Source organism: Lepisma saccharinum, chromosome 5, assembly GCF_977018435.1.
Source record: "Lepisma saccharinum chromosome 5, izLepSacc3.1, whole genome shotgun sequence".
In the NCBI taxonomy this organism is placed as follows: Eukaryota; Metazoa; Arthropoda; class Insecta; order Zygentoma; family Lepismatidae; genus Lepisma; species Lepisma saccharinum.
Genome location: NC_139233.1, coordinates 24,751,385 through 24,764,708, shown reverse-complemented (window position 1 = coordinate 24,764,708; position 13,324 = coordinate 24,751,385). Strand labels below are relative to the sequence as shown.

The following is a 13,324-nucleotide window of genomic DNA, read 5'->3' as shown; positions in this document are numbered from 1 at the left end:
AAAGGGATAAAGCAAAGAAGAAAGAGAGCGAAAGACATAGGAAGAAAAACAGAGAGATAGCGAAAGGAAAAACAAAGAAACTGAAGGTTAGAGAGAGAGAGAGAGAGAGAGAGAGAGAGAGGGAGGGAGAGAGATTGAAATATAGAAAGGTAAAGGCAGAAGAAAATAAGAAAAATTTAACGGGAGGAAGTGAAAGGAAGGGGAAAGGAAAGAAGAAAACAAGCCAAAAGAGAAAAAGAAAGAAAGAAAGAGCGAGGAAAAAGGGATTTAGAGAGAAAGAGAGCGAAAGGATGATAAAGAAGACGACTACAATAGAAAGAGAAAGATGTAGAAAGAAATTAACAGTGATACAAACAAAGCAAAGAGAGAATAATGAAAATAAGAAATGCACATATGCTAATGTGACAACACTTGAACTGCGTAAAAAACACAGAATGTGGTTATGACTGTAGATTTCAGATCAACGTTTTATCATATAGCAAAGGATAATCCAACACTTTTGAAGCAGAAGTAAGATGTTTTGTCTTTTGGCAAGTAGCTTTTGCCAAAGTTCACAAATTCACAACTGAGGTAACCTCCCACTAAGGATTGTTATGAAAAAAAAATAAACATTTTCTTGCTTTACTTTTATCATTGTTATCATGTACATATACATTCTACAGAACATGACATTGATCACGCACATTTTACTTTATACACACACACACACGCCACCCCTTGGTATATAGATAATTATGTACAACACTTAGAAGGGGTTGGGATGGTAAGAAGGTGTGTTAAGTGGTGGTATTAGGTAATTATGCACAAATCAACAACAACACATTAGAATAATACACAATTGTGCGAATTGTTTAACCCTTTGCCCACAAGGATAAGGATAATGCATGGGATTAAAAACCACTGGTGTTGAACAAAATAAATGATTCTGATAAAACAAACAAGATCTTAAAATTGAAAGTAGAAAACTTGTATTGTGTAGTGTAGTTCCAAGCAAACTTAAAAAGTTTGTTGTCCGGAACTACATGTGATTTGTGGGTGTTTTGTTTTACACAGTTTCTGATGGTGGATGATTGTTTTAACGCCGTTTATGAGTGTCCATGTTTCATTATTTCAAATTTAAACTTTAACAAAGAGATGTATTCATACTGGAAACTAAAAAAAAATACTTGTTGATATTAAATTTAAATAATAATGAAAGTGAAGGAAGGTTAATGGATGAATTGTGAATTTAACAATGAAATTTCGATTTTAAGCACGTGATAAACACAATGCACAAATAATGGTTGAATTATGTACAAACTATGCACAAAAATATAGAATCACCAAGTTGGACCTACTTTTTTTCTTCAAGAAACTTTACATTGTAGAATATGCATAGATTAGGAGTTCTCTGTTATAGGTTTTTCCATAATTTATTTTGAAACTAAACTGGCATTATGTGTAACATTCTCAAGAGCTATACACATTTGTAACAGAAAAACGTCAGAAAACAAAACTATACTTTCGAAAAATCTGAAAGGGAATATTTACGTTTATTGTTTGTAAAAATTAGAAATTCACGTCTAGGACATATTTGGGAGCAATTTATCTTTGGCGTATTATATGACTAGAAAATTAAGTTAATAACAATAAATAATATCATAAAATATTAAAAAATATATAAATATAAAAAAATAAAGTCGAAAACTTTCCTGAATGACAAAAAAATCATTACTGGCATATTTCAAAATTTAAACTAACAAAACAAATCAACATTTTACTAAATTTATAAACAAATAAATAAATAATTGAGATATTATTAACGGTACTCCCTGGGATGGATGAAAGAAGGGATGGGGAGGATTTGGTAACACATGGTTTAAAAGCAGGGCATATATCGACAGCGTGACATATGTGCAGGACTGTTTTTTAACACACACATCTGCACTCTCCTGCCATTATTTACCAAATGACAATCTCCTGACTAAAAAATCCGACGATTGTTCGTTTTTCTTGCTGGCGAAAAGAAAGCACGTAAGATTCATTAATAGTGTTTTTATGCCTTCGTTTCACAGACTTGGGTTTTGCTTGTTTGTTGTATTGTTATGTTCTTAAACTTTGCCAACAATGTCCAAGACACAGCCGTTGTGCAGTAGGGTAAAGTTTGCCATTCACATTAATTTTAAACTGCAGTTTGGTACAATTCGTAGTAAATCTTGAGACACATTATCAATTGCTGGGATATGAGCCTTTCTTGAACAGCTGCATCATATTGTACACTTTTTAAAATAAACACGTCTTCAGTCTGAAATGCCAGGTTCTGTTTCACTAATCCAGTGAAATGAAAAAAAAAAAACACTATACACGAAATCACTAACAACAATCAACGAGTCATTTTACTGTTTTTTTTCCATAGTGCTTTTTTTTTAAGGTCCACTAAAATTTTACAACAATCAATACTTATACTTTCTTTTATGACTATCGTTCGAGGGAGCACTTTTGTTTATTAAACGTCCACTTCGAAAGTTCTTTTTCTATTGTTACAAACGGGAAAGGGAAACATTAATTAACTGAACACACTTTTCGGTGGGAAAAATTGGGCCTATTCTGATTAAAAAATAACAATTAAGCCTAATGTGAAGATAAAAGGAATGACGAATCACTACATTCCTTGCAAATAAAATATAAAAAAACAATAATTTCAACCGAAAAAATGTGATTGTAGCCAAAATATGAGGTTTTCCCACATCAGATTGTCTTCCGAAATTATTTTTCTCTTCACTTTATGAAGTCTGTTGCTTTTTTTCAATTTTCGGTTATGCCCCTTATACTTTTTTGGCCTTATGTTCACAAAAAAATGTACCTACATATTTAGTCGGCGGTAGGTTCGTCCCCAAGTCGATGGAGCTGGTCATGCGTAGTGGGGGTACGAGCCAAGATGTGACGTCACGTGGCTTGGATGATGCGTCATGGAGTGACTTGATGCCGCTGCTATGTTAGAGTATAAGTTGGCACTGGGATTCGTCCAATATGAAGTTGGTGATGGAAATATGCTCGCTGAAATGAACAGAAAAATACAATTTGTAATACAAGAGATAATTGGCCGAAAATACAAGATTGAATATGGATTGTATGTAATTAAGTTACAACATATTTATTAGTTACATCATGCGAGTGGCATAGTAAGCACATTACTAACTATTATGAATGAAAAGGCATGTAATGTAAATATTTCTTTATTTGTAACTACAAACGTAAATTTGATTGTTCTTGACCAAATTCCCCCTGTTGTAACTTTGTTTTCCATCGAGTAGCTATAGCTATATAGTTGGTTCCGAAAAAAGGAAGTAAAGTTTCTAATAGTATGACAAACTTGCACCATGCTTTTTCAAGACATCACAATTTGGTGCAGACCCAGCATAATGCCCTGTGAACAATTGATTCACCATATTGGTCATAATGTTCATAATATTTGATTGAATATCAAACTCAATTATTTTACAGACACCCCTCACTGAGTACTCTTTATGCTGTAAATATCAATTTTTATTATATTCCCAACCAGATACTAAGGCTCGAATTTTGAAAAAAGAAAAACGACATTTTCAAATAACTATAGCTAAAAGAGAAAGTCATAACAGACAAATATTTTCTGTTAATTCTTTGGATGTACTCGTATATCTTACATGTCTGATATTACGGTCATTTTTTGTTAAAAAAAGAAATACATAAATAAACACTTTGATTTTGGTGGAAAAGAGAATATCAGTTTTTGGCCCTAAATATCAGCCATTTGCATCAGAGATGGTAAAAGAATATACAGGACATAAAATGTACTGAAAACAATGTTTTTTAACCCAAGCTTTCTATCATTTTCCTTAGCTGACTTATGAAATTTATCGCAATTGTCTGAAAAGGCCAAAAGTGCCGGAACCATGAAACAAAAAAGACCATCATTTTTTAACTAAGTTGTAGAAAAAAGAAATAATGCCTGTTTTGAACTACCCTCGCACGGGAGTCACAACGAAAAATAATTTTAAAAAATTAAAATAAACGATCAAGCAACAGTGGTGACCGTGTGGTATGAATTGAATCGTTTGGAAATGGAAACCGTTCATAAGAAAAATCAAATAAGTGATTAACAAGTGTGAAAGCAATCCTAATTAATACCACAGTAAGAGGCACAATTTTGAAGAAACAAAAGTTTATAATTAAAATTAATAACTGAAAATTAAATATGTAATTGTATTCGTGCATATTTCAGGGGCAGTATTTTATGAATAAAGCAGCTACAATAGATACTGCACTTTACGATATCATTACAGTCGTTTTTTTACTACCATTTGTCAAACACAGTTTTTTAAATCATGATTGGGCCCATCCGACAACAATCCTTGCTACGCCCTTGAGCACAACCTTAACAAATATGATATCTCTATATCTTTAACTTCTTTACAGTGATTTTTTTTTAAAAAAATAGGGTGTCGTTGTGTACAGATGAATGTTTTCTTTTGTTGTGTAGCTCTTTAAGGGAATACAAGCACATACAAAGCACGGTTTTGCATACGAACAAATTTTCTTCTCAAAGGACAGGTTTCGCGGGAACCCTCCACCAAAAATTACAAGGAAAAACTTCCAAAGCACAAGTTTCCCTGTCGGTTTCACATCCCTTTTCAGACATCTTGCGTTTAAACAACGATGAATCGGGAGTGAGTGTTCTGCTGCCGCTGGCATATATGTGATTCAAAAGTCCGACGAGGATGGGGTCGGGGGTGGAGTGGGGGTAGTCTTTTTCTTCTTTTCAGATTTCGCTTCCAGCTCACGCCTGCGTTCCGCTTTATGCATTCTGGCTTCCTAGCGAGGGCGGTGGTTAGGTTCACTCACCCCCCAACCTCTCCCGCCTGGGGTTGCCGGAACAGAATACTGATTACGGTTTGTGCACTAACGCTCGGCGGTGTTATCATGGTGGCGATAAGAAAAGGAGGCCCGGTAAGAAGAAAACAATTGACATTCGTTATTGTTACTGACTTACAAAACCGTTTTTTATTTCAATTTGAATATTTTACCATGCACAAAGATAAATAATGATTCTAAATTACAATTGCTTATACCATAGCTAAATATATTTTTAAACACTGATTCTTTTAAATTACATTAATTAGGGCAACTATGTGATGACCGTTACTCTAAAAACGATCACGATCATTCTTTTAACTCTAGTTGGATGATCCCAGACCGTAATTTCTTGAATCAACTTTTTTACAGTGTACGTAATTTCATTCTTCATCATACGAGACCGAGAACACTGTAGCATCGTACACACAGAAAACTAAATGCGTCATATCGATTGATGCACCAGAATGCATCGATTGATGCACTAAAATGTGTTTTATGCTTCTTCAAAGAATCAGATTCACATTTGATGCATTTGGGTGCATTTTTGTATGTCGTGAAAAAAACACCAAAGTTCATCATTTGATTCAAGTGAGGATTCCTTTCAGCCGAGATGCACTTCAATGCATCAGTTGATGTTCCTTGATGCACCTTCCTGCATGTTTTTGGATGATGCACTTAAACGTTTGGTATGAGCTACAGAGTTCGTGTAGCTCAGACGAAATGTTTAAGTGCATCATAAAAAGAGATGCATTCTGGTGCATCAAAATTCATCAAGGTGCACCAAAACGCATCAACTGATGCATTGAAGTGCATCTCGATCGAAATAAATCCTCACTTGAATCAAATGATGCACTTTGGTGTTTCTTTCACGACATACAAAAATGCACCCAAATGCATTAAATGTGAATCTGACGCTTTGAAGAAGCCATAAAACACATTTTAGTGCATTAATCGATGCATTCTGGTGCATCAATCGATATGATGCATTTAGTTCTCTGTGTGATATGAGAACCAGAGGGACGTAACTTCAAATTATCAAATTTACAGGAGCGAGGAAATAATGTATCCTTAGGAATATGTCTGACTCTTTAAAATAGTCAGTAAATTATATAGAGATAGCTGACTCCACCTTACTGGTAAGGATCAGAAGTGGAGATGTCAACCTGACTTCAAGCAGAGTAGAGCGTTTCAGAGTTTGTTAGAACATAACTGAAAACAGCATTTCTAGAGTTACATTCCTCTGGTTCCCGTACGACGGTAAAAACGAAACGAGAAGGACTCGAGAGTTTTCGATACTCGAGAGTGGTAACACTGTAGAAACGAAACGAGAATGACTCTAGAGTTTTTAAAACGAGACCGAGATTTACTGTCCGCAAGTCTCACCTCTTTCGAAACTTTAGTAAATTACATTGTACACTCACGGACACTTCTTAGTTCAAACAATTCTATTGACTTTCAATTAATTTTTTATACCCCAGAAGTGTCCGTGACTGTACACGGAGCCATGGTTGAGAATTAACAGAGAAGGGTGCTAGGAATAAACGGCGCACCTAAATAGAGGACTTACGAGGCTGCAGCCTGCCTCAAATACATGGGAGTTACGGGAAACAATTTGAGAAATTAATATGTGAAGAATCTGTAGAGATGTAAGCCTATGTTTCTTCAGAAAAGTACAAAAATTAACAACTTGTTCTTTCTATAGAAGTGCGCTCATCCCCGTGGAGTTAGGCAACACACATTACGCCTAGCATGGAAGAGCGTATTGCAGGATCCAGTTGTCTCCTTTTCATTGCATATGATTGTCCCAGATATTTCTTGTTTGGGCTTAAATATATTGCACAATATCATCTCCATTTATTTGGTTTTTCAAATATAGATTATTTCTTATTCTTCAGGCTTAAATCATTTGTTGTACGGTCAACCAGACCATCGCTGCTCTCGTATCTCTTTAGAAGCTGTTGACTATATTGACGTTGGAGCATCTATTGTCGGATTAAGAATTATAGATACTCGAGTTTGGACTCCAATTAAAAATTAACCAATAGACCTACCTAAAAACGAGTTACATCAAAATTTAGCTTATTCAATTCTGCGTTAATCTATGCTAACCACATTTTTAAAGGTGTAAAATTTGTCAAAACAACCTTCTTATCAATTTTGCAAAACAACTTTTCTCAGTATTGGTAGTTCTACAAATACAATATTGTTCTTGTTTTGAAGCTCTTTGCATCTATAACACCATTAAGCCTTGTTTGCATGATATGAAAAACTCAATATGCTGACCAAGGCAGAAATTTATTTTATTTTAAAACATAAACTAAACGTAACGTTCTAGCAAGGTCTTCTTCAGACTCTGTACCAAGTACAAATGAAACAATTTACAAAACAGGAAGGTATATAGACACAAAAATCACTCCCCTCCAGACACAAGATTTTTCATCTGGAAAGTGGTTGGACTCCTCTCTCTCTCTTTTTCCTTATCCTTTCTTTCTTTATTCCCCTTCCTTCTTCTCTTCTCTTTCGCTTTTGTCCTTTTCACTCTTTCTAACACCTTCTTTCATTCTTTGTTTATCTTCAGAATGCCATTCCAGTTCATTGTCTTCTTCTCCTTTCTTCTCTATTTCCTTGGCCTCCTTCCATTTTCTCACTAGTACTTTCTTCTCCCTTCCTATCTGCTTAGCCTCATCCCACTCTATGTCATGTCCTGTTTCTCTTGTGTGTTCAAATATCGCATTTCTTTCTGCCTTAAGTCGTACATCATCCCTATGTTACGTTACGTTTAGTTTATGTTTTAAAATAAAATAAATTTCTGCCTTGGTCACCATATTGAGTTTTTCTTTGCATCTGTTCTTAAAATCCATTATCATTGTCAATTCACATTGCGAAACAGATTTTATACAGATTATTACTGAACGGAGTAAAGATATATGTGGAAAGTGGCAACACCGTACACAATGATGTCAGTGGAACCGTGAAAACTGCGGGCTGTCAATACCGGTCAGTACGTCCGGTGTTGCCAAATTGATAAGAACGGTGTTTTGACAAATTTTACATCTTTAAAAATGTGGTTAGCATAGATTAACGCAGAATTGAATAAGCTAAATGTTGATGTAACTTGTTTTTATGTAGGTCTATTGGCTAATTTTTAATTGGATTCCAATTAATTTTTAATCCAACAGGAAGCAACAGTAAGCCTTGTGCAGGCTTAGTGTGTGGGGAGGAAGAAGGGTGATGTGATCCATGGTATTAATCCTTAATTCCCCCCTCCCCCTAACTACAGAAAATAGGTGAGCACAGCCAGCAAAGGAAACAGTTACTTCCAGAACAAAAGACGTTGCATTTTGGCTACATCTTCATTCAGCACAAAGGCACATGTCAAGCGAGCGATGTAGCGAGCGCTGCATAGACTAGTACATGTCCATTAGCCACTCGAAGAACACAAACTCCAATCTCAGACGCTGAGGCCACTTTAGGAGGGACATAAAAGGAGCTGACGAAAAAGTCTTCTCTCGCACCCACTCGCTTGTCACGAACAGGCTTAAATGATGAGCGCGTTTTCAACTTCATTTCAAGGATCGATGAGGACCGTGTGGGCAAAGGGTGAAGAAAAGACCGAGAAAGAAAGAGAGAGAGAGAGAGAGAGATTGCATGTTTAGCAAATCGATAATTTTCAGGCGAAGACCGAAACTGTTGTTGGCTGCGCGGACGGATATTAGATGAGCAATAAAAGGGAGAAGGGTGACGACCGCTGACCCTTCTTAGGATTTCCGCAATCATGTTCCTTGCTAACACACGAAGTGCATCTTATGTTCAAATTTACTGCATCTCTCTTATTTAAATTTGAACATAGAAAGCACATCCTTCACCCTCCAGAGAGGTTAAATGCAGGAAAAATAACATATTTCGTGTATTGTTGTACATATTTGTATTATTTTTTGCTACTTTGGGCTCCCACTCCCCTACTTGGTGACGGTTTTTGCAAAATTACTTTTGAAAAGTGACCGAGTTTAAAGTTGCAGTCTCTTTGCCCCAAAGTACAGTTGCGCTTACTCATTTCAAAATGAAACCCCGTTACAGTTAGGCCTACCGTTACTTAAAAAAGTAATTATGTTTCGTTTACGGTTACTGTTTTTTTTATAGAAAACACGTAACTAGAGGTGACAGACTTTTCCACTTTAAAATTCAACATTTTAAGAACAAAATTGAATAACATTTAGCATTTTGTAGTCTCGCACCGTAACCGTGCAGTCTAATGCGTCAGGCGTTAGGATCGGGCTACGGGACACGCGCTGGTTCGAATCTCCTGGGAGAAGCTTAACAACCTTTCTCCCAGCATAGTGAGGAAATTGGGGAGAACGAATGAGTGGCGTAACCCGGTCATGGAAAACCTACAACAACTGGGGGGTTCGACGTGCTGACCACACAACACCCCGTAAATTGTTAGGTGATCGCCCACCTCTGCTGAGGTATGTGGGAGTGAGGCCGCCAAGGGGAAACAATTAAATATATTATAGCATTATGAAAACTTGTAATTAGCATTGTGTAGCATTTTGGGATAGAATGGAGAATTGGATGGCAAAAGAATCAGTGTGCCAATTGGTGGATTTTACGCCCAGTTTGAAAATAACTACAGGAATGCATGACATTCAAGGGAAGTTGTGAACTTGAAGTTTGTCTCACTTCTGTTCTGCAGTCGGGGTTCGAAATAAGTGTTAATACCAGGGGCCACCTCCCCTCCTCCCATTAAATCTACGCCAGGGTTCTTGGTGTGGGAATGCCACAGGATGCGTAGATGCTCCAACTTCAATATATTCAATTCAACAGTTTCTAACAAAGCAGGAGAGCCGCTGTGGTCCAGTTGACGCCCCCTGTGGACGAGTGGGTAGCACATCGCGGTGGTCTTAAGACATGGATGTTTATGTTTGTGCTAGTGAAAAATGAAAGTAAAGTTAATAATAGAACCGCAGAAAATGAAAAATAGGATGTAAGAAGAGATCCAGGTGCTTGTCTCTGCATAAAAGCTGCTCTGCAATAAACAGCTACCTGGGGGAGGCGGTCGGAGCGTGGTGCTGTTCACATCACCTCCTCAAATAGCCTAGATTGTGAACGTGTATGGCCCTACTTCTACATCACCCGCCATTTTACATATATTTTTTTTAATTATGTACCATTTTGTACAGTCACTGACACTGCTTGGTTGTAATCATCCAATTGAATCCCAATGAGTTTGTTACAACTCAGAAGTGTCCGTGACTGTACCATGCGAACCTAACCATACTCCAATCTGTAGGGTATCCGACTGCCACGCGGGAGGGAGATCAGGGTTCGAATCCTGTGGTAGATGATCTAAGGTCGATTTGCGCACACACATACAGTATATATATTTTGAATAATCGTCTCTACAAGATCAACTGCCAAGCCAAGTGAGGTCAGAGCGCGTCCTGATCATTTAGATTATAGATTTTGTATCTTGTCGCGGACTATAATGGAGCCGACGTACCGACCGGTGCTCATTCACTGCGCAGAACGGTAATTGTGACAAAATCCTGTTTCCCTGCTGGCTGCTTTAGGGGGGGATTTTAAGGTTGCCCGCTTCTTGTCCTAGCAGTAGGCCTAATTGGTTGGTTGACAGCAAATTTCTTCGTCATAGTAAACAGGGCAACAGAGGGTCACTGCCATAAAGGCGGTCCACACGCCGGCTGAAAGGGCGCCTCCACTATAGCCCTCGACGAAAATAAGGTTTGAACTGACTATGTCCAACCACGTCGTAGACTATAAGGAAACCAAGATCTGCACTTCCAACTCGGAACCGTTCGCTCTGGAGGTCCGAGTTGAAGCGAGTCTCTCATAAAACCAGGAAAGGAGAAGATAAGAAAGCTTTGCTAATGCCATTAAGGCGGTATCCGATTGCGAGACAGGGTAGATTTATATTCGCAGTTCCCTTCCGTGGAATGGCAACGCTGCTGCCGCTCTCTGCAGGAGAAACAACGAATCTCCTACCCGGCCATAACGCCACGGCAGAAGATAATGTTGCGGCAATAACATGCCCATTGTTGAGGCAGCCCGATTTTGTGTACGGGGGTAGGGGTTGAAGGAAGAGAGAGGTCCGATTCTCTTTTGTCTCCTTTCGGTGGTTTACATCTGCAAACCTCTCTTCTTCGCGTCGTCATGGTTACTTAACGACTTAGACGCGCTTGTAATTCTCCAAACACGTCGTCCTTATGACAAGACCCAAGACTGTGGTGTGCTTACGAACAAGCCCACATTGTTTCTCGGGAATAATAACGAGACGACTTTGTAAGAAATCGAATTCTCTTATCAAAAGGATATCTGCATTTTTAAAAAGTAATCGGTGTTAAAGCGACACAGACATTTGTCACACACACACACACATGAACGCCCGATAGGGGAGTGCAAGGGGGGGGGCAAATCCCCCCAAGGAAAATTAATATCCTCCTCAAAGGTATATATTTCACACATAATTTCATTTCAGTCACAGTAATTGTCGCAGTATGTTGGTTCTGTAGGACCTACGTAAGTGTGTAGTTTGACTTTCTGCATTCATTCATTCATTCATTGTTTTCTGCCTAATTGGCAGGTTTTTCACTGCAATCTCCAGCTTTCCCTATTCTCCGCCTTACGCTTCGTAATAGCATACGACCCAGTTAATTTAATATCATCCATAAGCTGATATCTCTTTCTTCCACGGACTTTTCCTCCTTCAACCATTCCCTCCAAGGCATCCCTTAGCAGGCAGTTCCTTCTTGGACAGTGTCCTAACCAGTTTCTTTTCCTCTTCTTGATGGTCTCCAGTATAGATCTTTTTTCACCAACTCTTTTCAGTGCGGCTTCGTTTCTTACCTTGTCCGTCCATTTTACACGCTCCATTTTTCGCCATGTCCACATTAAGCTTCGAGTCGTTTCTCTTCATTTCTTCTCAACGTCCAGGTTTTTGCACCATATAGTGCTACACTCCACACAAAACATTTCACTAATCTCTTCCTTAGACCTATGTCCATGGGTCCACAAAAAACATTTTTTCTTCTATTGAAAGCTTCTTTTGCTAGTGAGATTCTCATTTCCACTTCTTGTTTGCAGCTCATGTCACTGCTTATAGTGCACCCGAGGTACTTGAAGCTATCCACTTGCTGGATTCTTTCACTGTTTGCTCTGACATTAATATTTCTTGGTTTCCGTCCTATAACCATTGCCTTTGTCTTCTTTACATTAATCTTCATCCCATACTGCTCACAGCTGCTGTTTAACTCTTCTAACATACTATTTATGGTTATTTCATCCTCAGCGAGTAATGCCATGTCATCAGCAAATCTTATGCAGTTTATTCTTCTTTCTCCCAATTTGACACCTCCTGTTCCCTGGAAACACAATTTTTCACTATATCTTCTAAATAGATATTAAACAAAGTAGGCGATAGGCAGCATCCTTGTCGTACTCCTCTTCCAATTTCACAGCCTTCTGTCATTTCGTCTCCTGTTCTCACTTTAACTCGTTGATTCATATATAAGTTGCTTAGAAGTCTCCTCTCTTTCCAATCTACCCGAATTTTCTTCAGAATTTCTGAGAGTTTAACCCAATTCACTCTATCAAAGGCTTTCTCCAGGTCTACAAATACTACAAACACCTCCTTTCCTTTCTCTAAATATCTTTCCCCAATGGTCCTCAGTAAACCAATTGCATCCCTTGTACCTCTCCCTTTCCTGAAACCAAACTGTTCTTCCTCTAACTTGCCACTGACGTTCGAGTATAGGCGTCTGTTCAGAATTCTTAGAAGAATTTTTGCCGAGTGAGAAGATATCAAGCTGATTGTCCTGTACTCAGAACATTTTCTGGCATTGCTTTTCTTCTGCAGAGGTACCAAAACAGTCTCCGTGAAATCTTGTGGCCAATCCCCTTTCTCATAGATTTCATTGCATAAGTGTAGTATTTCTCTTTTTCCATCTCCCAGACATTTGATAAGTTCAACAGGAATTTCATCAGTGGCCGTTGCTTTCCCATTCCTCATTTCTTTGAGTGCTTGCTCAAATTCTTCATTCAGGATATAGTATCGTTTCTCATCATCAGGCACGTCGTCTTCATTTTCTACATTCAGACTGTCTGGGCGATTCTCTTTCTGGTAGAGCTCTCCAACGTACTTTCCCCACACATTCGATATTCCTTTTCTGTCTGTGATTTCACATCCTTCCTCGTCTTCTATCATCCACATTGTTTTCCATTCTTCTGTAAGAAGCTTCTTTTGGAAGCCCAAGCAGTTTACTTCACGATACATCAAGTCATACCTTCCTCTTTTTTCCAGTTCTTCAATTTCTTCACATTTTTGTTTCATCCATTGTTCTTTTGCCCTGTCAGTTTCTCTTCTTAGCTAGTTATTCAGTATCCTGTAATTATGTCTTCCCTCTTCTGTATTTCCATTCTTCCATTTTCTCCGTTC

The 13,324-nt window shown here is 38.0% G+C and overlaps 1 protein-coding gene across 1 annotated transcript in view; it reads right to left on the bottom strand.

Annotated features, from left to right (window-relative positions):
* Positions 1 to 638: 638 nt before the first annotated feature.
* Positions 639 to 13,324, bottom strand: part of Ets65A (DNA-binding protein D-ETS-3) — a 132,962-nt gene continuing 120,276 nt past the window's right edge. The window contains exon 7 of the mRNA XM_083122310.1: positions 639 to 3,036. Coding sequence (XP_082978436.1) covers positions 2,891 to 3,036 — 146 coding nt within the window. The 3' untranslated portion in view covers positions 639 to 2,890. The remainder of the gene's footprint in view (positions 3,037 to 13,324) is intronic.